Source organism: Myripristis murdjan, chromosome 5 (assembly GCF_902150065.1).
Source record: "Myripristis murdjan chromosome 5, fMyrMur1.1, whole genome shotgun sequence".
Taxonomy (NCBI): domain Eukaryota; kingdom Metazoa; phylum Chordata; class Actinopteri; order Holocentriformes; family Holocentridae; genus Myripristis; species Myripristis murdjan.
Window position 1 is genome coordinate 18,704,671 of NC_043984.1, and position 24,291 is coordinate 18,728,961.

Below are 24,291 nucleotides of genomic sequence, written 5' to 3' on the forward strand. Positions count from 1 at the left end.
TCGACACCTCCCCCTGCTGCGCCGCCACTCCCATCTCGGCACAGATCCGTCTGCGAAACTTGGAAACCGTTCGCCTCGCGCGTTGCGCTGGTCGAAACTAGCTCTGCGCGGGGTGCGCCTCACTGCGCCACCCTGCGCTGCGCCGGGAAACTAGAGCCCTATTAGCCTGCTTTTAGTCACACTGCAACATGCCAGCTGACTCCCTGCTGACTTCAAACATTTGAGAGTGATTATGGCATACACATTAATCACACAATTCAAAGTGAAATATTTTATACAATATTTGGCAATGCATTAAGTTTATACATTATTGAAGGATATGTGCAGTGAATGAGACAAAAAGAGAAATAGCAATAGCTAGTATGAAATAGTAGAAATAGTATAATAGCTAGTATGCTGTAAACCTAAGTCATTTGTCATTAGCTTACTTGTGCATTCATTTTACAGGAGCTGGCTGAACACTAATGAACCTTTCGGTGCTTGACTTGTCAGTGGAGGTTCATGTAGTTCTCTAGTTTTCTATTCTCTTCCTGTTTGCATTCATTTTATGCCACACTTGGTCTCATCTCGCTGTTGACCTGCAGAGTCGAAACAAAAAAATTAAATTGGGTTTGTATTTCAGCCCGGTTTTTGTCAGTAAGTCTGATCATGATTAAGCAGACTGGCAGTGGTGACACATGGAGTTAACCCCCGTGGTCTGTCACTTACAGCCATGGCAGACTTGACTGCTTGTAGCTGGAAGAAGACTCGCCCCCCCTCCTCTGGACACACTGTCTTCAGTTCTTCTCTTGTCATCCCCAGCAGCATGGAGCCACTCAGCGGGCCCAAACAGCGCACCGTGCTGATGAAGAAATATGTCAGCAATCAATATTAGCACCCAGTTTAGCAAACAAATTGTTATTTACCTATGCTGTAGTATGGGTTAAAACATTTACTTTACTCATCAAGTGTAATTTATCTCTAAAGTACTGACCAAGCATTAAAGTGCAAAAACAAGAACTGAAACAAATACATCTGTTCGACAAGAGAGAAATACATAGAACACCCAATACACATGCGTGATGCTACAGCCTGACCGACACTGCGGCCGATATCGATACATATATTGGAGAGAAAAACTTTCAACAATGATATAATGGGCTGATGCTTTTTTTTTTTTAAATACCTAAAACCACACATTTCGTAGCAAAGTTTGGTGCTTTTAAATAAGTACTCGAGGTTTGATATTTTACAGTTCAATGAGAAATAACTTTCTAAATTCTTGAGGCATTTTTCCCATCTTCTTTAAGGAGGGAGCAAATAATATGGTTTACTTTACCCTTAACATAAATTGTCCTATGGTGGGTAAGAGGATGGCCATTTGTCCCCATGATTATTACATGTTTACGTTCACATGATGTAATAAAGGAAAATAAAGAGGAAAATGCATCAAAAAAATGAACACAGTCCACAACCCCCATCTGTTCAGCTGAGACAGATTACACTGCCAACTCACATGCTATATAAAGTTTTAACAGTGGAGTCTGTTTGACAAACTGTCTAATGATATCACTGTTTTTAAATGATCTCAAGTGATTTTTACTGCAATATGTATTGTGTTTTATTTGATACCAGCGGAAACATACGCTGATATTGATGTATCTGTGATGAGCTAATATCACCTAATAATATGTGGGAGGTTGAGTCTAGGGGCTGCAACCTCAAATGACCTGAGGGACCTCAGCGTGGAGTATGGGTCCAGGAGGTTAGATATGTAGGTAGGATCCAGTGAGCAACAGAATCTTAAATCCAATTCTGAGGAAAACTGACGAAGAGTGATTAATGACGGGTTTGAAGGGAGTTACAATAGTCCAGGTTGGAGGAGATAAGGCTATGATGACTTTCTTCAGGTCTTTGACAAAGAAAGAAGTTTTAACTTTGGAGATGCTTTGGAGATGATGTTTTTTTTTCACACTTGAGAGCTGAATCAAAGATCAGATCAAGGTTTTTGGAGGTGGAGTCTATATTAACTTGAGGTATTTTTTTCTGTCTTTCTTTCTTTTTTCTTTTTTTTGTTTTGTTTTTGTTTTTTGGTATTGCATTGCATTATGACGAGAATCAGAGTTTAATCTGAAAAACTTCAGTGCCATCCAGCTCTTAATAACAGTCAGACAATCTTGAGGAACTGCCACTCTGCTGCTCTTATGTATCTACTTGCATCAGTAAAGCCACATGAAATTTTAATAGCAGTTTCACTGTTAAAGATGCAGCAGCACTGCTCCATTTAGGTCACCAGGTATCTGCTTCTAAAGAGATATCAAAAGCAATACACTCGTGATCAGAGCCAAACATGACTTTAATGCAGAGTCTAATGAGTCAGTGTCTCTAATAAATGTTTAAATCCAGCAAATCTAATCTAGTGATGTATGCTAACCTAATATCTAATCTAAAATCTGAGTGCACTTACATTTTAGAAAAGCCCTTGAACTCGAGCCAGGCTCTCACTTCTGCAGGCTTGGACCTCTTGGTTAGGTCAGGGCAGCTGTCACTTTGCTGAGACAAAGGAATGATAATGAAATGCAACTTAATTTTATTTTAAATCCATATAGATAAAAAAAAAAAAATAGACAGAATATTACACTAATGGCATTGCCACCTCTAAAATATGGTGTCACAGAGAAGTGTTACAGAGAGTTTGAAACTGATGAATGGATACAGTCAGTTTCAGCAAAGTTTCCAAGCTGACTCAGGCATGTTTGTTTCTATACATTCTGCAGTTGTAGACAGTAGTTTTACACTGGTGACTCACCTTCTCAGGTAAATATGAGTCAAAAGATCAAAGTCTTTGGCATGACGAGGAATTGGGTTCTACACTAAGCGAGTGCATTTTGCCCAAGTGCAGTTTGATATTGTGTGGCACCCTTTTCATTCTTCCACACAGCCGCTGGTGAGATCAGCAAAGATTAATTCACGATTCTGTCAGTCGCGGTGGGGATCAATCCTGCACATTTGCTGAAATCACCTCCAGCAGGACTGTAGTAGAAACTGATCCACAGTGTTTTAGTGTTTGTGTTGAGAAGTAAAAACCTCATCAGGCTCCTTGTCCAGAGGCTCCAGGATGTTATTGGGCACAAAACCCTCCTCTCCTCTGGAGTTCCTGACTTTCCACCACTGCTTTGTCTTGTCCAGCAACTATGAACAGACAAAGCACAGACTTACCGTATGGTCTTAAGTAATTATGGGAGCTTTCTAACTGAGTGGTATTAATTACAATATTAGAATAAAATAGATTAGAGGCCTGCAGTGTTGCTGACACTCACCTCGACTACCTCTCCCTTTGTGATGCTGAGCTCTCTGTGGTTCCTTGCACTGAAGTCGTACATAACACGCATGCAAATGCTTGGCTCACCTGGCCTGAAAAAGACATTGAAAATGCATAAGAAACAAGTAGCTGTAGTAAATTAGAGCCCTGAGGTCTAAAATATGTCAATTTCGTTGCACTTTACTTCTTATCACCGTACATACCGCGCTGGTGGTGGAGTCCACTGGGCTGAGCTCTACACAGAAACAGTGAGTCATAAATATTTTAACACTCATAAAATATATGGTGCTGTAAATCATTATCATTTCTAATCTTTTTACTGTTATTATTTGCCTTAAATCAAGAACCAATGCACAGTCATATTGATCACAAAACACACATCCATCTGCCACAGTGTGTGTCATTAAACGTCTGTGAGGATTTACCTTGTTGGGGGCTGAGCGCTGACTCTCCCAACTGCACACAGGCTCTCTGGCTTGACCTGCCTCAGGAGGCTGCCAGCCATCAAAAAACTCCAGAGTGTAAGTGGGAATGTCCTCATCATCCTCTGGCCATTTGGTACTGATGACACACCCAGTGCACATGTCACATTTTTAGACTCTAAGCTGGTTATCATCATATTTTATGATCACCTCATTCTTGCTGCACACACCCACCCACCCACCACAGCAGTAAGTTAAGTTTAATGCAATGCAATGCATTAAATGCAAGAGCAGTGTGAATTTCTGTACTGTGACAATTGTGTGAGTGTAAAACTCTAGCAGAGGTATAAGAAGATGAAACAGGTAAGATTCACAGGTAAAGGTTCACATAATCCTTTACAGGAGGAGAAAGTTCTTGAATAAAGCCAAAAATGCTTGGTTGTCAAGCTAAAAACACAATGTTTTGGAGATGAAGGTGTCCCACCTGGGGATGTTCCAGGGATCTCCCAGAGATTGCCACAGCTGGTCTTCCTCAGTGTTGGCCTCTTCACTCAAAAGACGAATACACTCAGGGGTTAACAAGGGGGCCACGATGGTGGGAGGCAGATCCTCTGGGCAGTGAGAGACCACCTGGAGTAAACAGCATAACTCACTCAGGCATCGGCAGGAAGGACAAAAACAGGTTTACACTAGTTCAAAACACACAGGGTAATACATTTAGATGTAAAAAATTATTTTGTATGAAATGGATAAATCACATGAGAAAGTATCCAATGTAAAACTAGAGAGCTAGATCCTGGTAATGTGTATTTTTCCCCCACATTAATTGATACAGTGTTCAGTCTTCAGTCTTCAGTGTTAACATAGTTCATAGTTCACAGGTCATTATGTACAAAGTATAATAAGCACAATATACTAAAATATATGCAATTAAAAAAAATCACTTAAATTATAAATTACTTCTTCTGTAGAATCAAGAGAAAGATGGCAGTTTTGTGGTGACTTACAAATCCTAGGCTGGAGAAAAGGCAGTGGACAAATTCAGGGGCACTGGGATTACTAATCTCTCCATTGAGCTCCCCCTGTCAAAATGAAAATTTTTATACATACACTGCAACAGGAAGGGTGACCGTACAAGATACTGTGTATTACAAAATGAATGAGAATGGCAGTGACCATGAAGGTAAACATGATTAAAGGAGACACACCAGAAGGTTGAAGCCACACTTGATCTTCTGGAGACAGGTTGCAAATTCATCACGAGAGGGCATGCCGTCTATGGCTAAAATATAAGTCAAATTACATTAGCTAAATTTATTATTGTAATTGTGCAAATGTGCAACTATGTACTGCCAGGACAAACATCAGCATTCATTTAATCATTCATTTAATTCATTTCAATAAATTACCTTTGCCTTTCTTTTTCTTTTTCTTGTTTTTCTTCTCATCTTTAGCTACGACTGCAGCTATTCTTCCCATGAAGATTTCAAGATCATTGAAAATATGGTTCAAGATGTCCTGTGAAGAAAGAAAGAGGTGTTACTTACATGCATTACATTTTGCATTTACAACAAACCAAAAAAAAAAACAATAATAATATTAATAATAATGATAATAAGAGGAGAGGTTTACGGTACATCCAATAGCTTTTGCATTTGCTGTCTCTTGGGTATGAAAAAGGAAACTGACCACATTCCTGTCCAGCTCTGTGTAGGGGCGTGGAGGTGGCAGAGGTTCTTCTTCTATGGTGGAGGGTGTTGGCGGTGGTGTTTCCCTTCTGGGAAATGGTACCTCTCTCGGAGGTAAAACTAGCACAGGTGTTGGTAGATCATCATCATCTTCTTCTAAAGACAGATGGAAAGAGTCGCAGGTTGTAAATGACTTCCTCTGTAACATGCAGTATAGCATTAGAGATGCAGAGCTGTTTTGGCTCCGCCACAGCCTCACCATAATCAGGAGCGCTCCATCGGGGTACGGGGTCACCTGGAGGCTTCAGTGCTCTGGGTTCAGGAGGTGGGGCAGCGTTACGGACATTCTTGATCATCTCTCGTCCTGCCAGGTTTCCTTGATTGCTGCTTCAAAAGATGAGAAAGGCTGTTTAGGGAGGAATCAGTAAAAGTGCAAGTGATTGTCCAGAATGACTCGAAGGCTCTTACTTGATGCTTGGATCCACTTGCTTGCGTGAAACTGCTCTTGAGAGGTCCTTTTTAATATAGTCTGCCTATACATGACAAAAACAAAACAAAACTGAACAAAAATCCAATATTTACCCATTTTTTCACTCATATGCTTTAAGATGTGCCCTTTACATGTCCTCACCCTGACATCTTCACACTGGAACATGAAGACGCTGGTGGCCTTTTTGCTGCGGTCCTGAACCGACACCGTCAACAGGGAGTTATACACGCCACTGTCCAGCACAGCTGTGAGCTCCACGACGGCACTGAGAGCCATGGACTCCAGCACCTCCTGTGTCCCACCGAGGAAGACGACAGAGGAGTAAACTGATGATGATGGTAGCTATCATAACAGAAAAATAAACTGCTCTCCACGCAGCCAGTGTTTTGCACTCGTTTTGCAAGCTACCAAGTACTTTGCAATGGAAGTGGTTGAACAACAGCAAAGCTACACTCAGGATAAATATAGTGAAAGCTGCTTAGGAAAAGAGGTTGAAATCTGTTTTTTTTTTATATATAAAAAAATATCAAACTGATGTAAGTAACACAGAATAGTGTACAAATTAGGTCACACTTTTAGCAATTAGATAGCAATTATCATTGCTTAGAAGTAACTGACATTTCATAAATTCAAAACATTAAAAACTAAAGCCAAATATTTTTCACAGCCATGCACATTCCTGGAAAACTCTTGATACCTAAATCTCTCCTAAAACATCCTCAGTGGCCCAAAAGTCTTTGCAGCTTCAGTAGTTAAGATGGCCAAAAAAGGGTAATGGGTATTTTAAGCAGTAAGCTATTACAAAATGAAGTTGAACTGCCAGTACATGAGCTTAGTCTTCTCCCCAGCACTGCACTGCAGAGGATGGGTCTCACACACTCGGATGCCCACCTTGGTCTCAACATCTGTCAGCAGCAGGGTGGCACCCCGCACCTCCAGCAGCATGACCTGACCCCACACACGCCCCATGCTGTCCAGCAGCTTCAGACGCTCCACACAGTCCCCCACATTTTTCAGCTCCTTCCCATCGAGATCACAAGTGAACAAGTGCTGCAGGAGAGAGGCATTAAACACAGAATCAATTGTCGCATGTGTCAGAGTAGTCAGAAACAACTCGAATTCAACTGTAATGCAACAAGCAGTGCTCTAACCAAAGTAATGCTATCCTTTTGACATGAGTGGCAGCACCGTGTGTGTGTTTGTCAAATGTTACCTCCACTCTGTATTGAAACTTGTCCATCATCTTGTTTATGGAGACTGCATACTCTTTTCTTTGCACTGTTGGAATACATTTACATAAACCAAAGCTCTGTGATATTCATTAAAAAACCTCTAATAATTGGCTTTGTGGATAAAATTTTACTTACAGTAAATTGATTTTGCACTGGGCCTCAACAGACTTGATGCCTGTGATGAGATGTCATCCGTAGTGGAAAAACCACTGTCACAAAAAGCAGTTACAAGGTTGATAATCCATAAAAAATGAATGAATAATTCAATCAATCAATCAAGATACAAATGCAGAGATTATGCAAACAGCAAAATTCATATATACTTAGACTGGATGGATCCCGTATAGCTACTGGTATCGTAGCCAATGGGGCTGTTACTCCTGAACATTTTCAGAGCTGGGGGACACACCTGCAATATCATATAATATGGTATTAGATAATCATTATGAGTGTGTAATGCCAGCACAACACTCACAAGTAAGACCAAAGCCACCACACTATGTTTGAGTATTTGGACAAAAACCTGCTTTCACTGATATTCGAAGTGAGATGAGCCGTACTGCTAAGCTCTATCTTCATTATTTTCAATGAATTAATGAAGGGTTAACCCTGACCCTGGTGTAATTATCAACAAGTAACGGTTGCCCAGCAACACAGTGCTATAATTAACCCATCAAGGTCATCTTTATGGTGCTATTGGAATATTTCAGGGGTGTGTCAAAGGCATATTTTCTAAAAGTAGTACATAACAAAGATGTATGAACTGAGTCCATCGGTAAAGGCCATGCAATTATGAATACAAAGACTAAAGTAAAAGTAAATGTAAAATTTTACAGAATTGGTCTACAAATTATTAGTCTTCTGCCTGAAAAAGAACCATCAACCATGATCCTCGTCTTACATATTGATCAGATTGTAGTCGGTATGTGACGTCTGTCACAATACTTTATCTGTTAAATTGAATTAGCCTAATGCATAGCCTCACCTCAGTACAGACGATTCACACAGAGAAACAAGGTACATCCAGGTTACCGTGGAGATGTCACAAGTCCCTCGGCTTTGGTGTCTTGTGATGAGCGTGGCTTTGATTTGCTTCTGTATCACAGGTAGTTGTCTTCCTTTCTGGTGCAAATCCAAGTAATGCTCCAGAACTGTATCTCTACCACAAAAACATACACCCACAGCTTCCTCATAAAGCACAAGGCCAAAGTCCAGGCGGAAGCAAAGTGATCCGTGGGACATAATACTTGGACAGCTTTGAGGTAATTGGTCTGAGGGTGTGCTCAGTGTTGAGTGTGGCATCCCCTTTGACCAAAGGTTACTAGATAAGAAGAAAGTCATCTCAGCTTGACTCAGGAGTCCTCCAGGTGTGTAAATGAAAACTTATGTCTCTTTTAGGCATCTTATCATCACATTCCGGGATGTAACGAAGGAGGATTGAGACACACAGACACTACAGCTAATTTCAAAGACAGGACGAGAAAAATGACAATATTTAGATGCAATGTATTAAAGAATAATTTACAACAAAATAAGAGATAAAGCAGTTTGTTCATTGATATGGTTTACAGGTTCCCGGTGCTGAATGTGAGCAAACCAAATTCTTCACCAGGGAGCCAGGACAAAATCTGTCGAACTTAACAAGAGGTCATCTGTCCAGTATTACAGTTAAACCAAATGTGCCGTGTGAGATCACATTTCACATTCCCAGCTATTCAGGGAATAAGCAAAAACAATGGTAAATAAAAAAGCTAATTCAATCACTGCTCAGGCAGCATAGAACAGAATTTTTATTTTACATTGGGAAATTCAATTTATTACAACCAACAATGGAGAAGAAGTCGTATGACCAGTACCACATGAGATAACTGTATTATGACGTCACCTTTTCCCTTAACAGGAAGTGGAAAAGATTACATAATAATTACATAATAATCAATAATTATTTTCTCTCATCTATCTGTCTATCTATCTATCTTAAACACACACACACACACACCTCACTGACAACATTTGGACTTCTGTCCGGTGACTGAAGGCACGCCCATGTTTGCCTCTTATGCTTTCACTCATTGAAATACCACTTGACTGATCATTTCATTTCAATGCTGCTTGCAAATAGAATTCTTTTAATTGGTAAATCGTGATGTTCATTCTAATGTATTTCTTTCTCTAAGTCAATTAACAATATTACGACATTAATGATGCATGTAATTCATTTGAAAACCACAATTATCATCCCATGGAAAGTATCCCACAGTTATATTTGTTTTTGGAAATAATGTGCAATGTTCTGCTGTGGGTCTGTTTGATAAACAAAGAGGCCATGAGAACTCTTTAAAATGTCAACAACACATTTTTCCATGATTTTTGCTTAAACTACAGTTTGTACTGGGGCACTGTGCCACCTAGGAACATCAATGACACAAAATTTGAAAAAAAAAAAAAAAAACAACAAAATGCTGCAATGACTCTGAGGATTCAGTAAATATATACTTCACCTGTGTTATCATATTCAGATGGGTCATTTTGGGCCCTTAAAGTAGAAAGATGGCTTCTTGAGTTTTGCATTATGAGCTGGGTATATGGGCCACACCAGACACTGAGATGGCCTGAGGTGGAAAACCTCAGTGGTGGTAATGAAAAACTCATTTGTTACATTACATCACAGGCAGTTTCTGTATCCAGTACCCAGTCCAGCAGGGCATTCACTCCAACTGACTATCCATGTGGCACTGCAGCCTCATGTTGACTATTCAGGCTGTGTCGAGCCGGTGGCCCCCATGGCAGGTCCGGCCACCAGGCACTTGACCTCAAGCTCCCCTCCCAGGCCCGGGACCCCATCCTGCTGATCTGTAATGACACCCTGTCGAAAGCATATGTATCTCTCTTAATCTGGCCCCCAAGATCTCTTTGCCTTGGTCATCAGAGCTCATGGCTCATATGACAGACAGTCTTTGGTGAGGCAGGTAAACGGGCCTTTAGTCAACAGCAAATCTTTGAAATCTTGTCTGTTCTGTCCCACTGTTTTTGTCCATTATGCCTCTGTCACTGTTTAAGTGCTGCTGTTATGTCAGTCCTGTTGCTATCATTATTGCTATTACTCTTCATTGTCATTGCACTGATACTGTTGCTGTGTTGCACTGAGATTTTTATTGTTTCTGTATTATTGGTGTTTCATTTTTTATAGCTTTCTTGTCACTTTGTATTATGTCTGTCTACAGGAACAAATGAGAGAAAGAAAGAAAGAAAGAAAGAAAGAAACAAACAAACAAACAAAGAAAGAAACAAACAAACAAACAAAGAAAAAGACATGAAGATTAAACCCAAACACATTACACAACTGCTGCAGGCCTGGGTGTGCCCACTAGATGTCAGTGATGCTGCATGAGCGCTTGCAGAGACAAGGCCCTGCAGTAAACCCTGCACGTCTCCGGCTCTTATCAGACCTGCTTCTCCGGAGGCAGTCAACCAGAGTTCAGGTGAACAAACACACAGCTGCTCTCAGACGGCTTGGAGAGGGAACTAACATCAGTGTCTAGCAAGTCTTTCAGGTTGGGTAAAGAGGCAACACTTCATTGTGTCTCTGCTGAAGAACAGTAACTCATCAAATGTTGTTTTGTCCTTTTATTTGATAAAATAAAAATACAATCAAAAGGGTAAATGCCTTGCCATCCAGCTAGTCATAAAACAATTGATCACCCAAAGTGCAGTCATATCCATTTCTTAAAAGACCCATACAGTTAGAATGCTGTATTCTGGCTGCCTGGATACAATACGTGGCTCAAACTCTTACAAGTAGATATGTATACAAAAATATTCTACTACATAAATGGAAAAAAATAAAACATGTAGCTGAAGAAAAAAAAAAAAAACACACAAGACCAAACTACAAGAAAATGGCTAACTCTGTTAAAAGGGGTGTTGTTGTTGTTGTTTTTTTTTTTTTTTTTTTTTTTTGGTAAAAATTTGTGACAATTTTGGCAGGCCCAGTTCATGTGCTTTCACAATAACAGGAAAGCAGACAGTGTAGTAATTATATGAACGACAGTTGAAACACACTGCCTGCAATACCACTCAAGTTTGCCTAAATTTTATCTGGCACATACACTTCCAATATACATATATAGATGATATATATATAATGTACAATGCTTTATTTAATGAATGACTGGCACCTGGAAAAACTAAAGGACGATGATCATCTGGTAGTCACTGACCCATTTTGGATAAATAAGGCACACAGTTAAGTCTGTAACTCATTAACTATGTTAAATGTTGCCTTGCAGCAAGCAGGACTTTGGACCATGCAATCACCAAATAAACCTATGGTTGCAGCACACATATTGCAGGGTACAGCGCTTCATCGCACTACTTTTAGGTACAGAAAGCAGTCATACTAGAGAAAGGCTGAATGCATACAAATTCTATATTGTGCATACCTGTAAATATGATTATACATTAAGTACTTGTTTGCTAACTACAGGCTACTCTCAGTAGCAGTGTGACAGATGCAGTGACCAGAGCTTTATGTTACAGTTTGGCCAGAAAGGGTCTGGGTCAGCTGCTTCACTGGGCCTGCAAAGCCTGGGTGATGTTCAGGCCTGGCCCCGAGGGCAAAGGCCAGCCATCTTGGCCCTGGTGGGTCTGTAGCAGGCAGTAAAGCTGCTTAAGGTGGGTCACTATGTTGTCCTTGATATCCGGGATTGAAATTTGCAGGCGGACACTGCCACTGTCAAAGGATCGTGTATTGTCTCCAGAAAACATCTCACTTATCATACGTGCCACCACTGGAATGACCTGGAGGGCAGAGGAGAAACAGAGGCACATTAAATCATTAAGGAGACGCAACACAGAACAGATGTGACACAAGTACAGATCCTGTGCAGAGCCATTGTGCACTTATGGGAAAGGTGTAAAAGTTCTTCTGGGAGAGTGGAAAGATAACTGCAAGAATGGGAGTGGGCTATCTGCCAATTCAAGGTGTAAAGAATCATGATCGCAGTTGAATGTTCACGGAAATAGAACTCTGGCTTCATTCATTTTAACGTAGGATATTTTCTCAAGTGATGTCAACAGTGATGAAGTTTAATAGTGCTCAGGTACAGAGGAGCCACGTGTCACATCCCTGACTAATGGACCTAGATTTTCCTCTAAATCATCAGTGCCATGACTTTAGCACTATTACATAAAGACATAAGATACAAAGTCTCCATAACAGTGCAGCCATCAAAGAACAATTAATGAGGTTTCATTACAAAGACATCAGCATGTCTCACCTGAACCATGATGAGTTTCCTCTCACGCTGCCTGCCATCAGGCCACTCTTCTCCAAAACACAGGTTGATGTCGTACGAAGGGGGGCTTGATGTCTGGCCACGCTGATGAGCTATCACACCTGCCCAGCAGACAAAAACCCTCTTATTCTTTTCCATGAGATGTTGCATTCTCAACAATATATACAGAAGATCTACATACAATTCAGAATTACACAGCAATCCAGCATCAAAATTATATTCAAACAAAAATGTATTTACAACACTAGTTATTTAATTCTCCTAGACGTAGGCTTTAAAACCAAGAAAAGATACCACTTTCACCATATCATAATATTACAGTATCCAAATTCCCAGATAATACAAATATCAATATACTGCCCAGTCTGAAATTCTAATAATCAAATTTAACTCAACAGTGTGGTATAGATTTGAGTACTGTATGGTGCACGTTCTGCTTACCACTGAGAAAAGACTCCAGGCAGAAGAGTTTGACCTTCCTCTGGCGCTCTATAAGGTTGGGTGAAGCAGAGTTGGGTGCACAGGGGCCCGACCAGTACACCTTGCACTGGCAGAGACGGACTGCATAGATATCATGGCCACTGACCTCCAGGATCAAACCCCGGTCCATAACGTCCAGCAGGCGGTTAGTGAAGACTCTCTGCTTGTCATTGGTTATGTGCTCTGTGGTAGGAAACCGCAGCTGCTCTAAGCTCACCGGCCCAAACAGCTCCTCCTGGTTGACCATGGGGCCGAGGTCCCCGAAAAACAGCCTGCAGCCCTGGGGGTTACTGACAGTCGCCGCAGGACACATCTCCTTCCCCCGGTACTGGAACTGCACCTCCAGGTCTGTCACTGAGTAACAAATGAACGAAACACATGTTAAAACTATGTCTAATGTGCACGTATGTCTTCTCATCTACGAGCAGGAATGCATACTCACTTGGGAGGGAGCTGATCCACATCTCTGGAGAAGCAAACATCGCATCAGTTATGGGAGTGGGCTGCATTATGGGATCAGGCAGAGGTGCAGGGGGCATCTCCACCAGGGGTGAGGGCTGCATGTCCACATCCACAGGCTCCTCTTTAGGCCATACTTTATTGGGCTCCTCTTTGGGCCACACCTCAACTGAAGGGGGACAACTTGGAGGCTGCATGGATGAGTCCGAGCCAACAGGAGACCACATGATAAGAGGAGAGGGGCTGGTGCCTGATTGGGGAAAGGGAAAGTAACAGATCAACTAAGGCAGCATTCAGGCTGTATCTATTTATTCTATAGTTTACATTGTTTATCCCCACACTGTATTGATCTACAGTGAATAAAAGAATGGCAGTGATGAATGCACACAAGTCACTAACCATTGGATGGGTATGGAGGGAGAGACTCTGGTGTATCTGGAACATCTTCCTCACCACCCTCTTCATCATATGGAGTCCAAGAACCGGCATCTGCGGAGCCTTTGGTGTGAGACACAAAGAAAATATTAAAGCTAGAAAAACGAGGGCACAATTGTAATGATGATTTAAAATATGCCCCTTAGGCCCCCTCTGTAATGCTTTTGTTTTCATGACCAGTGCTTACTTACCTGGGTTGCTAAGCGGCGCTGGGATGTCGCAGACATCATATATCTTCAAGGGATTCATGGGGACCTCTTTAGTGCCATCATAAACGAGGTTGAATTCACGGCTTTTATTTAGCGCACAGCGAAGCTGAGCTTTCCATTTGGCAGGATCAGGCTCATCAACTCCCTCCTGGAACTTTCCTGTTTCCACAGCCCAGGCCTGGAGGATTTGAAGGGAATTAAATTTAATAAATGAAATGTAATGTAACCATCAGCATCACAGAGCTGCTGGCACTTTTTGTATTTCACAACAGCACAGTTTTTTAACATTATCTTTTTGCAATTACACACGCATTGTGCATGATATTTGTCTGAAGACAAATGCAAGACAATGTAAAAAAAAAAAAAGTGTGTATTATATGTATTAAAGCAATACCAGCAATACCACTAGCAGGGTGTTGTAAAAAGTGATCAACAATACAGCAAGAGAATGCCACCCATTTCAAAAATCTGCCTGCCATTTCTGTGCCCCAGGCGCCATTCAGTCACTGTTTGTGAACTTGCACCTCTTACGCTGGAAATCTGATAAAACCCTTTGTCACTGGGAATGCAAAATCAGCCTGCTCCCTAGGCTGTAGGATGCTTAGTTGAGTTGTATACACAAACATACACGCACGCACGCAGGCGCGCGCGCGCACACACACACACACACACACACACACACACACACACACACAGACAGACAGACAGACAGACAGATAGATAGATAGAGATGTATATTCCTGCACTGCTAACAGGTATGAACCAGAATGGCGAGCATTCCACTTCAAGCTATAACTAGAGCTTTTGATAAACTGACTAACAGGGGAAAACCTCGCTTTTGTGACACATGGATTTGTCATCGGGAGGCTTCATGTTGAGGGTAGTGTCTATCATCACCTTAAAGATGGTGTTCTCCTCCTCCTGTTGGGGTGTGTGGCGTGTTGCATGTTTCCATGGAATCCTGAAGCGCATGGCTTCCCGGTCAATCCACACTAAACCTGGGTAGAGCCCGCTGTCCACCTGAGCAACCAGCCAGGGCTTCAGCCGGACACGGCGTGGAGTGCTTGACATGCTTACTGCTGGGACAACACAGCAGTCAGACTATGAGAGATCAGATTTGCCCATTTCCAAACTGGCCGTTAAATAACAGCTACCCAAGTGGATCCACTGCAGCAGAACAAAGTAGGCCCATGCTTGTTCAACAGATCCAATTGTCTGCACGTCAAGATTCTCCAAAAACAACAAAACCACATGGTCCCATTATAACAGACCAAAAAATCATATTGAATGGGCTAGATCCACGCACAGACAGACAACCGGCAAATGCCATAACGCATGAGTCAACAAATGTGCAACAGATGCATGTCTATAATTTCCGTGTAATACTTCAGCTCCGACCAGAACTGGTGTATTGCATAATTTGCACGCTTAATATTAAAATATACATTCTTAACTTAACTGGGCTACACGTGAGAAAAAAAAAACAGCCAAATAGATCCACTTATATTCGCTGAAAAAATCAAATAAACAGAGCAACCAAATACGTCATGATGTATAGTTAACAGAGAAACATACCTGTGAGCGAACCAGGAAGTTGCAGTGGCCTCTGGTTGTTGGCCCACTTACCGGCGGCGGAGGAGCGGGACAGTGAATCTGTGCTTCCCCGCGCAACAAAGCCGATCAATAATCAGCCCGATGAAGCTGGTTGATAACAACAACAAAGGAAAAGTTTGTCCCGCAGCACTTCAAGGAGTCGATGTTTTTCAGAGTCGGCCTGGCCCCTCCCCTTCCCTCACCGAAACTCAGGTATACGTGACGTCACCCTGCTGACACACCTTTTCTGCGCAGCTGGGGCAAAAAGTTCATTGCTTGTACAACACGCAGGTGGCTGTTTTCTTTTTGGCGATCACCTGTAGCAACGCGTAGGATGCGATTTCATAACGAATAGTCCAATATTAGGCCTACTGCATCTATTTTTAATAACAATAAAGAAGCCAATCCAACATGGCAGGCTAAGTTTCCTAAAAATGAACAGACCTCTGAGGCAGGCTGAGCCACAGCAGCCACAGTGTGCCACAGTGAGGAACAATGCGGTTACTATTGGTGGCACCAGGCATGAGTGCCCTAATGATGATGATCTCCAAGCTAATAGGGTGAACAATAACATGACACGCCCTGAAACTGCCCACGGCTTTGTGTGCGCGTGTCCGCCATCGACGTGCATGACAATTTCCCGGGGTTTTCCTGGTTTCGGCGCAGTGTGCATCAACATACATGATGTCTCTCTGTGTGTGATGCTAATGATTAAAATTTGCATCTGTGAAATAAAATAGAGGATGGTTTGTGGGGTCGTGGACTGGGTGCGTGCGCCACCAGGTGTGCGCTCTCACATGAAGTCCCATCAGAAGTAAAGAAAAACGTTTCCGTCTCCATCATTAAATTTTACTTTTACACAGAGGACAATCCAGGTCAATTTTGCAACAGAGGAAGCCTTAAGTCCACTTCAGGGCACGGAAAATAATGTGAACCCATGAGGCTGTTCAGAAGTTTGCTTTTGCACTGGTGAACAATGACAACGTGTGTGAGAGCCTAATCCTTTTGTCTGGCGCACACTCCCACGCACGCACACACACCCACTGGCTACCCTGTCCACAACAAATGCTTTCCTTTACCTTGCCAAATATACAACAGGCCAACAAGACTGTTTAATCTTTGTTTTGTTTTTAAAATCCCATGAAAACAAAGAGGCAAACATCATTTACTTATCATTTACTTTTGGTGGGAGTTCTTCCGTTGGGGCCCCTGATGGTCACGGGTCCTGCAGCATCCTCATCCTCCTGGGTTGATGCACCCTAACCCTGCACAACAACATGTTGGGACATAGACAGAGAAAAGTTTTGGTGAAGCTCAAGTCACTTTGCTTCAGGAATGAGAACATGACAATTGAAATCTAATCTTGCATCTTTTATATGAGCGCAGACTCTCAAGCCAGCAGGTCTGAAGGCTTATTAGAAACTGGACCTTTATTTTGAAAAATGTGAAACTGGCGTGTGGGTTTAAAATTGCGGTTCACAGTTAATGCAGAACATTAAGCACAACTAGTGTAATATTTTAAATATTAGCATTTTCAGGCACTTGCCTTTGACATTATGGTAAAATGAATAAATGAAATAATAAAAAAAGTTGCATTATTTATTTAAGCTTGTGGTTTGAAATAACTTTTCTTTCAATGAGCATGATACTACTAATAAACCCTCCTTATGGCCAATCTCCTGAATCGCAACCAATCAAAATTCAAATTAGGATTCCTTTGATGCAACATAAGCAAGTCTATGATATTTTCACAGGTCCAAGGGATTTAATATTTTAGCAGCTTTCATATCCTCTGATTTAACAAACCACTGCTGGATTAACCAAAATGCAAAGTAACACTGTCTGGATGATGTTGATAAAATGACCACAGTAAGTCATTATGACACAGTTTTAATGGTTTATTACAGTGGGAAAATGTGTCTAGTTAATGAAACATATACAATTTCTTTCCAGTGACTCCAGATCTAACAATGTAGGTAGTGAATCATAACAAACTCATGCAAACCTGAGAGAGACCTAAAACTTTGTTGATGGCATAGCTGGAATATATCTTGTACAGTTAGACATTTTTTTCTTTTAAACAGACTGTGGCAATAAAGGCACTTTACATAGCCATGGATGAGTTGCCAGTCAACATCCATGCAACTACACATTGTCAGATTACAGTCTCTGTAATCTGACAGCCATACTGAATTTGTCTGGGTTATTTCACATCCTGAAGTTGATTCAACAGCAATGAGCATTGTTTCATCAGCAGCATATTGACTTTGTGAAGTTTTCTTTCCTTATCTCAAAGTGTTTACCTACCTCATTACACAACACCTAATTGTTTACAGTTTCCCTTGATTTATTTTTAAGTGCTTTACCGTGTGCTGGTGGCAGGATATTTCAAAATCTTCCATGCCTCAAACAATTTTCCGTCTTCAGTTTTGTAGCAGTTGATACTCCATCAATGCAAAACGTTGGCCACAAACATTTTATTTACAGAGGAAATTATTCATATGGCTCACATGGGGTTGATATATCTTCAGTTTTTATGTGCATATATTGCCAGGCAGACAAGTTAAAATTGATGTCATATCAGCATATTTTGGGTTAGGGTTAAAATCAGTTACCTGACAAATTCAAAGTGATACACAGAACTGGCATAATTATCCTCAGTGTAATGGGCAACTTTTAAATATGAAAAGCAGACACTGGCAAGTATTTTTTATTATTTTTATTTTTTTTCTAAGTTTCAGAGCCAAAGCTCCTGGGTCTTGCTCTTGTAAGAGTTCTCTGATGTCTTCTGAGTTTTGTGTTTGTGTTTCCACTGCCCCGAGAACAGCAAACTTTATGCAAAGAAGCAGGAAGTGTCTTGTCACTCTGCGTGCAACTGGCAACTGCAAAACGGTAAATGTGGAAGACGTTGTTATGGTCCTGTGCCACTGTCTTGCATTTGGTTTCAGGAAAGAGATGCACAGAGATAAAAGATTGAGAGTGAGGTTGCTGAAAAGAGGAAGCTGATTGTACATTGAGCAATCGAGATCAAATCTGATGTGGTGTGCAGCTGCAAACGAGACAATGGTTTGTTTTGTTGTTTTCTTCTCTCTCAGTTACTGGCCAAACAGTCCTTTGATAGAATGATCTTTAATGATTAGTGTTTGCAGAAAAAAATGGACTGGTTCCTTGCATGCAAACAGGGGTAACTGTTCCTGGTTCCTCAAAAGACATCCTGTTTTCTGGGCACAGTTCCTGGGGTGGAAAAGGGGTATCAGGTGGATTCTGGGGCCAGTAGAAATGATAAGGGAATTGTCTCTCCTTTTAAAGCTTCAGCCTGAGCAGTGTAATACAAATGATTGGGTAGATGGAAAGTCATTGCTGGTTAAGTGTGAAAGAAAAAGGTGCCCTTCTTTAACACTGGCTTAGGGATTGGCTCACATTTGTTTGTCTTCATGAAAAAGTCATTTTAGGTTATTCCGAGTTTTGGCACAAAACATGGGAGTAGATGGGTAGGGTCCATAAACCTCGGTGACTAGGCCTTGCCCTGCATATCTCCTTGAATATTTTGGACAATGTGTGAGAGGTCCAAACTCTCCGTCAGGGTCTTCAGCAGCATTTTGTCATTCTGAATCCCCTCCATGAACTCCTCATAGGACAGTTCACCTGGAAATGGACAAAACACTTGAAGCTTGCACTTTTGCACAGACATGAACATATTATATATGAGCATTTATGTACAAACAGACCTCCCTGCCTCCTGACGGTACTTGATTGGCATACCAGGAAAAAAGGTACACTTTATAAGTGGAACTAGAGAAAGGCTACCATGTTGGCATTCAGTGAGTAAATGTGCATTTAATGTCCATCAAAATAATTTTAAATAGTAACTATGTTGCTTATTGAAGGACTCAGTAGGTGCGCATTTTAGTCGTCTTTTACAAAATGATTGTCAGAGCGATAACCACCAATACTTTTGATCCACATACTGTGGTTGCTGTTAGTTGATGCAAAAATGATACAAGTAAATGTATCATACTACTAGTTAACAGACAATTTGTGCTGTACCAAAAAGTGCATTAAAGATGGTAAGAGAAAAGCAGCAATCTGGTTTTGACAATTGTTAGTGAGTAAACACCATTATTATCAAAAATGTTTAACTGTTTGGTGTCATGTTTCTGGAAACTGATATTTGAGACATGATATAGTGCTGTGTTCCTAAGAAAATGAATGGATTTCCCAGTTACATCAAATCTGTTGCAACATTTATAAACATCATATTTGAACAAAATAGTTGTCATTTAGGATCACAGTAATACAGAGAGGTTGCCTGTTCCAGAAATGAATCATCTCTACTGTTATAACCTGCTATAGCTATAGGAAAGCCTATAGGAAAAAGATCCATGTACTGTGATGCTTACCGTTATACTGTTTTCATATTAAGGTTTCAGCAACTTAAATGATGTATTGCACAGCCGCTCTCTGTCTCTCTCTGTCTCTGTCTATGTCTAAGTCTGTGTGTGTGTGTGTGTGTGTGTGTAAGTGTGTGCATACTTGTTTTGGGAATCTCAATATATAGCATTTTCTCAGCCCAGTCTCTAGATGAGCTGAGATAGAAAATATAAATGTGATGCATTTTTTGCTTTTTTTGGTTTGCACATTATGACCATGATAATGATTGTGAGAAAAGTTATAAATAAGCATTCGTTGAACAGCAGATAAGTCAAAACTACACAAAAGCCTAATTATAAGCTGAAGCATACAAAAGTAATGCCAATCAAATCAATCAGTACATCAGTCAGTAAAATAAATTTGGCATTATACCACAGAGTGTTTCCCCCTTTATATCAATTTAAAGCAAGCATTTTACTGCTAATGAATCAATCTTGGCTGTCATAAACATCTATATTTTAAGAATAATTTGTGCAGGTTATATGGCTTTAGATCTGTCCTGCTGCTACACTGGCAGTTTTCTTCCTATGGTACTTCTTTATGATTTCACATAAAAACGCACAAATGTTCTACAGGGAATATTTGTAATGTACATACAGTTCAGGAATCTTACCGTCCCCGTTGATGTCAATCTTGTCAAACACCATGTTGGTGAAATCCTCTGCTGACATTTCATGATGAAGACCATTGATTGCACGAATGGACTAGTAAGACACAAGGGGGAAAAAATCACTTTAGAAAATAGTCATGAAGACGTACATTTTGCTTTGCTGATGATTTTTTTTTTTTTTTTTTTTGAACAGTAGAGGGCAGCTAAGGGTTAGCTGTCTACCTGGGAACTTGCCCCTGCCACTACCCCAACGCTGCCCCACCTGCTCCTAAGCCTGAGGAGGGATTTCCTCTCCTTAACTTGTGACCCATGTATCCATATTCAGACACAAACTGATCTCTAAGGGTTGTTTCAGGACAGTCCTGGGGATTTCCTTCTGTCTTTCTCTAAGCTGCAATATAAGCTTTCACATGACAGAAAAAAAAAAAAAAAAAACAGATGGCACACCTTAACGATCAGAAGCAGCTCCTCTCGGTCGATGCATCCACTTCCATCAACGTCATAGAGTTTAAAGTACCAGCGAAGCTTCTGTTGCACCTCTCCCTTCAGCACGAGGCTCAGGGCTGCTACGTACTCCATGAAGTCAATAAAGCCATCCTGCAGAATGATAGGACAATGACAAATTTGTTTTCAGTGCAGCAATATAAAGAATAAAAACATTTTGTGCACTCATAACGTATCCCTGCTATAGATAGGGGTATATATGAAACTGGCAGTACAATATATTGCTATACTCAATACATGGCTCCTAATTACATCATTAATGACTCCACATACAGTAATGAAAATAATTATTGCCATTTGCACCAATATTCAGTCAGTATCAGCAGGAAAATAATTTCCAAATTGTTTTAATTTATATTCAGGGACTATTCCCCTGCTCACAGTTCCCATGTATATATAAAGTGTTTGCACCTGTCCTGGCTCTAGGTCAGCTGGGTAAGAGGAGTTGGTGGGATAAGCTCCCCTCTAATAGGCTATGTTCCTCTCAATCAGATAGATTACCATTAGCAAAAATAACAACAACTTTTTCTTAGGGGAAACACAGGAGCCCACAATGTTGCAAAATGCATGCCAGTGAAGATAAATTGATATTGATAGCAATCAGTTTGTATGCTCATGCAGTTATAAGCTAAACTGAGGCTATAATAACACTGAAATATATAATCATCTGAATTCTTGTGCCTTTTCTCTGATGGAATATACTACTGCTACTACAACTTCTACTACCACTATAAATAATGGTGATGGTAATAACAATAACAATATTAATAGTAATTCCATATGAAAAACACTTGTCATCTTGTGCAAATGCTACAGCTATGTAGTTTCACATCATCTGGCATTAAATAAATATACAAAGCAGCAGAAAACAGCAAAAGCGCACTGCTTTTTCCCTCTGAAACAAATTTGTACCACAAACTTTCACTCGAATGTTTGAAGTTTATGACTTATCTTACATCATTCATGTCAAATGTTGAAAACATTGTCTTGACGTAGGCATCTGATGGCTCCGACAGATTTTTCAGGCCAAAGAACTTCTTAAATTCGTAGAAGGTGAGAAGTCCAGATGGGCACTCGGTCATGAATTTTCTGTACCACTCATGACTCTCGCAAGCTTTCAATTCCTCCAGAGTTGTCCCGGTGGCATTTCCCATGTCTGTTGTTTAAAGTAAATGCTTAAAAAATGTTGTAGAAACCATAACCAAAAATCACTGTGTCCATGTGGCAGGCTGTCACTGAAAGTGCACAGACCAATAACTGTCCTCAAGCAGCAGGACTCAGGACTGGGGGTGAGGGGGTGTTAGCCGATCACATGTATGATCTATGTGCGTCTGTGAGATAGGCTCAAAACTTGTAATCCACTTTGCTTGCTACAGAACACTTAGGTAACTATAGAGACCTAAGAGCAGAAATAAACCCTTCTGTACAGTATGACATCTACTACACTGAAAAAAGGGACTATGTGTGCATTCATCCATCAACTGCACACTGCAGTAAGAGCTCAACAGATAATAGTTTTATTTGATTACATGGGTCAAGTATTAGTTGACATGATCTCATTGATCTTAATGGAGTGTGTGTACTCCACCCGTTTTCAGGATGACATCAGCTGACAAAAAAATTAATGTACAATATTTCTAGAAGGTGTTTATGAATCATTAGCAATTGGGTTGCCCAGGTTTTCATATGATAACGTCATATCATATTATAATGTCGGCCATTTTACTGACATTAATTTCAGATATCCAGATATTTCCATTAGAGTGGACCTGATGAATCAAATTTCTTTGTAGTGCTTAATGGGATCGGAAATACTTGAGGCTTTATGTCATCATTGCTATATGTTTCCTGTTGATAGATATGCCTTAGCCATAAACCCTAAACAACATCAGCCATCCACCCTGTCTGTGGGAAGTGATATTGACATGTGACTTCAGCACATAGGGGAACGTGTCACATGAGAAAAAAGGAAACCAGCCCTAGAAATGCAACATCCACTCTCACGTATTCACATTCCAGGATATTACACTGCTGTTTTGATCATATATATTAATATATTTTAGTATTAGCTGTAGGAAAACAAACTTATCGACTAAGGTCTGTTTAACAGTGTATTTTTTTTTAACTATCAAAAGCTCTTGGAAGAAAATTATGTAATATATTGAACCTCGGTCTCAAAACATTTGGCTATAAATCTTCTTCCCATAAGTCTGCTCACTTTAGTCCTAAGTTATCTGTCAGCTTGTCCTAGTTTCACTGGAGGTATAGCAGTCACTAGGCTACTTTGGACCCTCTTAAGTCTCCTCCATCTGTTGTCAGAGTTAGAGTTTGCTGGGCTGCAACAAGCCTCGAGCTTGGACGCCCCCCCCTCCTCTGAAAGAATTAGACTGTGTTTCCTTGGTGGTCCTGAGGAGAATTGGCCCTGAGAAATACAGGCAGCTACAGCGAGTGAAACTGCCTTCAAAAAACAACATAACCACCGCCATCATCTTTGCACTATCAGCCATTCTCTTACACAAATAAAATCAGTTTGTGCCTGCATAACATTGCATATCATGGCAACACAGGGGAGGAAAGTGTAAGATGTTTAGAGAAAATACACGGATGCCTACACTGGCACTGCTGTTGGGACACTTGTGTTTTTTTACGAGCTGAGTAAACTTTTACGAGTTTTTATGCAATAACAAAACCATGCCAAATGCAGATTTCATGCGTGACCTAGTTCACAATCAGAGTGACATATCACAGTAGCTGTTGCCATTGCTGCCATTCCCTTCAATAAAAAAAATATTTCTAGCGTGAAAAAAGGAAGTCACAACACACATTGTGTTTCAGGGTTTTAAAGGCAGGGTGCAGATACGTCTGCGCACTCTGAGGCAGGTGAAGCTCGACAGGCTCTCGGCAGAACATTCTTAACATTACTCCCAGCATCAGACGGCGAGGTTAATTCCCACTAAGGACAGAGGAACAGGATAGACCAGTCTAGTTTGTCTCCACGTCAGTTCTAATTGAGGTGCAGCAGACAGACTAAAAAAGTACTGTGGCCTTGTCTTGCCTCCCTCAAAGGGAGGTCTGGCCAGGAGGGAGAAATAAAATTGATTGATTTCCTGGATGGGAGGAATAATTTTTTGGTCTAATAT

General features: G+C 40.8%; 3 protein-coding genes across 6 annotated transcripts; all 3 read right to left on the bottom strand.

The window, feature by feature from the left end:
- Positions 1-633: 633 nt before the first annotated feature.
- On the bottom strand, positions 634-7,521 carry eps8l3a (EPS8 signaling adaptor L3a). The gene is made up of 18 exons (XM_030051626.1): positions 7,457-7,521; positions 7,269-7,342; positions 7,115-7,179; positions 6,793-6,951; positions 6,043-6,192; positions 5,880-5,944; positions 5,671-5,798; positions 5,413-5,567; positions 5,133-5,241; positions 4,932-5,005; positions 4,731-4,805; positions 4,208-4,353; positions 3,679-3,862; positions 3,496-3,536; positions 3,300-3,393; positions 3,067-3,171; positions 2,447-2,532; positions 634-841 (listed from the first exon to the last, which is right to left on the bottom strand). The coding sequence occupies exons 1-18, from the start codon at positions 7,519-7,521 to the stop codon at positions 634-636; spliced, it is 1,983 nt and encodes a 660-aa protein (XP_029907486.1).
- A 3,477-nt stretch (positions 7,522-10,998) lies between these two features.
- On the bottom strand, positions 10,999-16,110 carry irf6 (interferon regulatory factor 6). Of its 4 annotated transcripts, none has more exons than XM_030052508.1 (9): positions 15,849-16,110; positions 15,589-15,714; positions 14,911-15,089; positions 13,996-14,191; positions 13,769-13,867; positions 13,353-13,619; positions 12,872-13,264; positions 12,413-12,531; positions 10,999-11,933 (listed from the first exon to the last, which is right to left on the bottom strand). In XM_030052508.1, exons 3-9 carry the CDS (start codon positions 15,082-15,084, stop codon positions 11,703-11,705), a joined length of 1,479 nt encoding a protein of 492 aa, XP_029908368.1. In that variant the 5' UTR covers positions 15,085-15,089; positions 15,589-15,714; positions 15,849-16,110; the 3' UTR covers positions 10,999-11,702. The 4 variants fall into 4 exon arrangements, with proteins under 4 accessions (XP_029908368.1, XP_029908367.1, XP_029908365.1 ...); XM_030052507.1 differs by having other exon boundaries at positions 15,810-16,110; XM_030052505.1 differs by having other exon boundaries at positions 15,589-16,110.
- Positions 16,111-19,120: 3,010 nt separating this feature from the next.
- Positions 19,121-22,305, bottom strand: guca1ab.2 (guanylate cyclase activator 1Ab.2). Its single transcript, XM_030051627.1, has 4 exons — positions 22,108-22,305; positions 21,095-21,244; positions 20,651-20,741; positions 19,121-19,251 (listed from the first exon to the last, which is right to left on the bottom strand). The coding sequence occupies exons 1-4, from the start codon at positions 22,303-22,305 to the stop codon at positions 19,121-19,123; spliced, it is 570 nt and encodes a 189-aa protein (XP_029907487.1).
- Between the last annotated feature and the right edge of the window lie 1,986 nt (positions 22,306-24,291).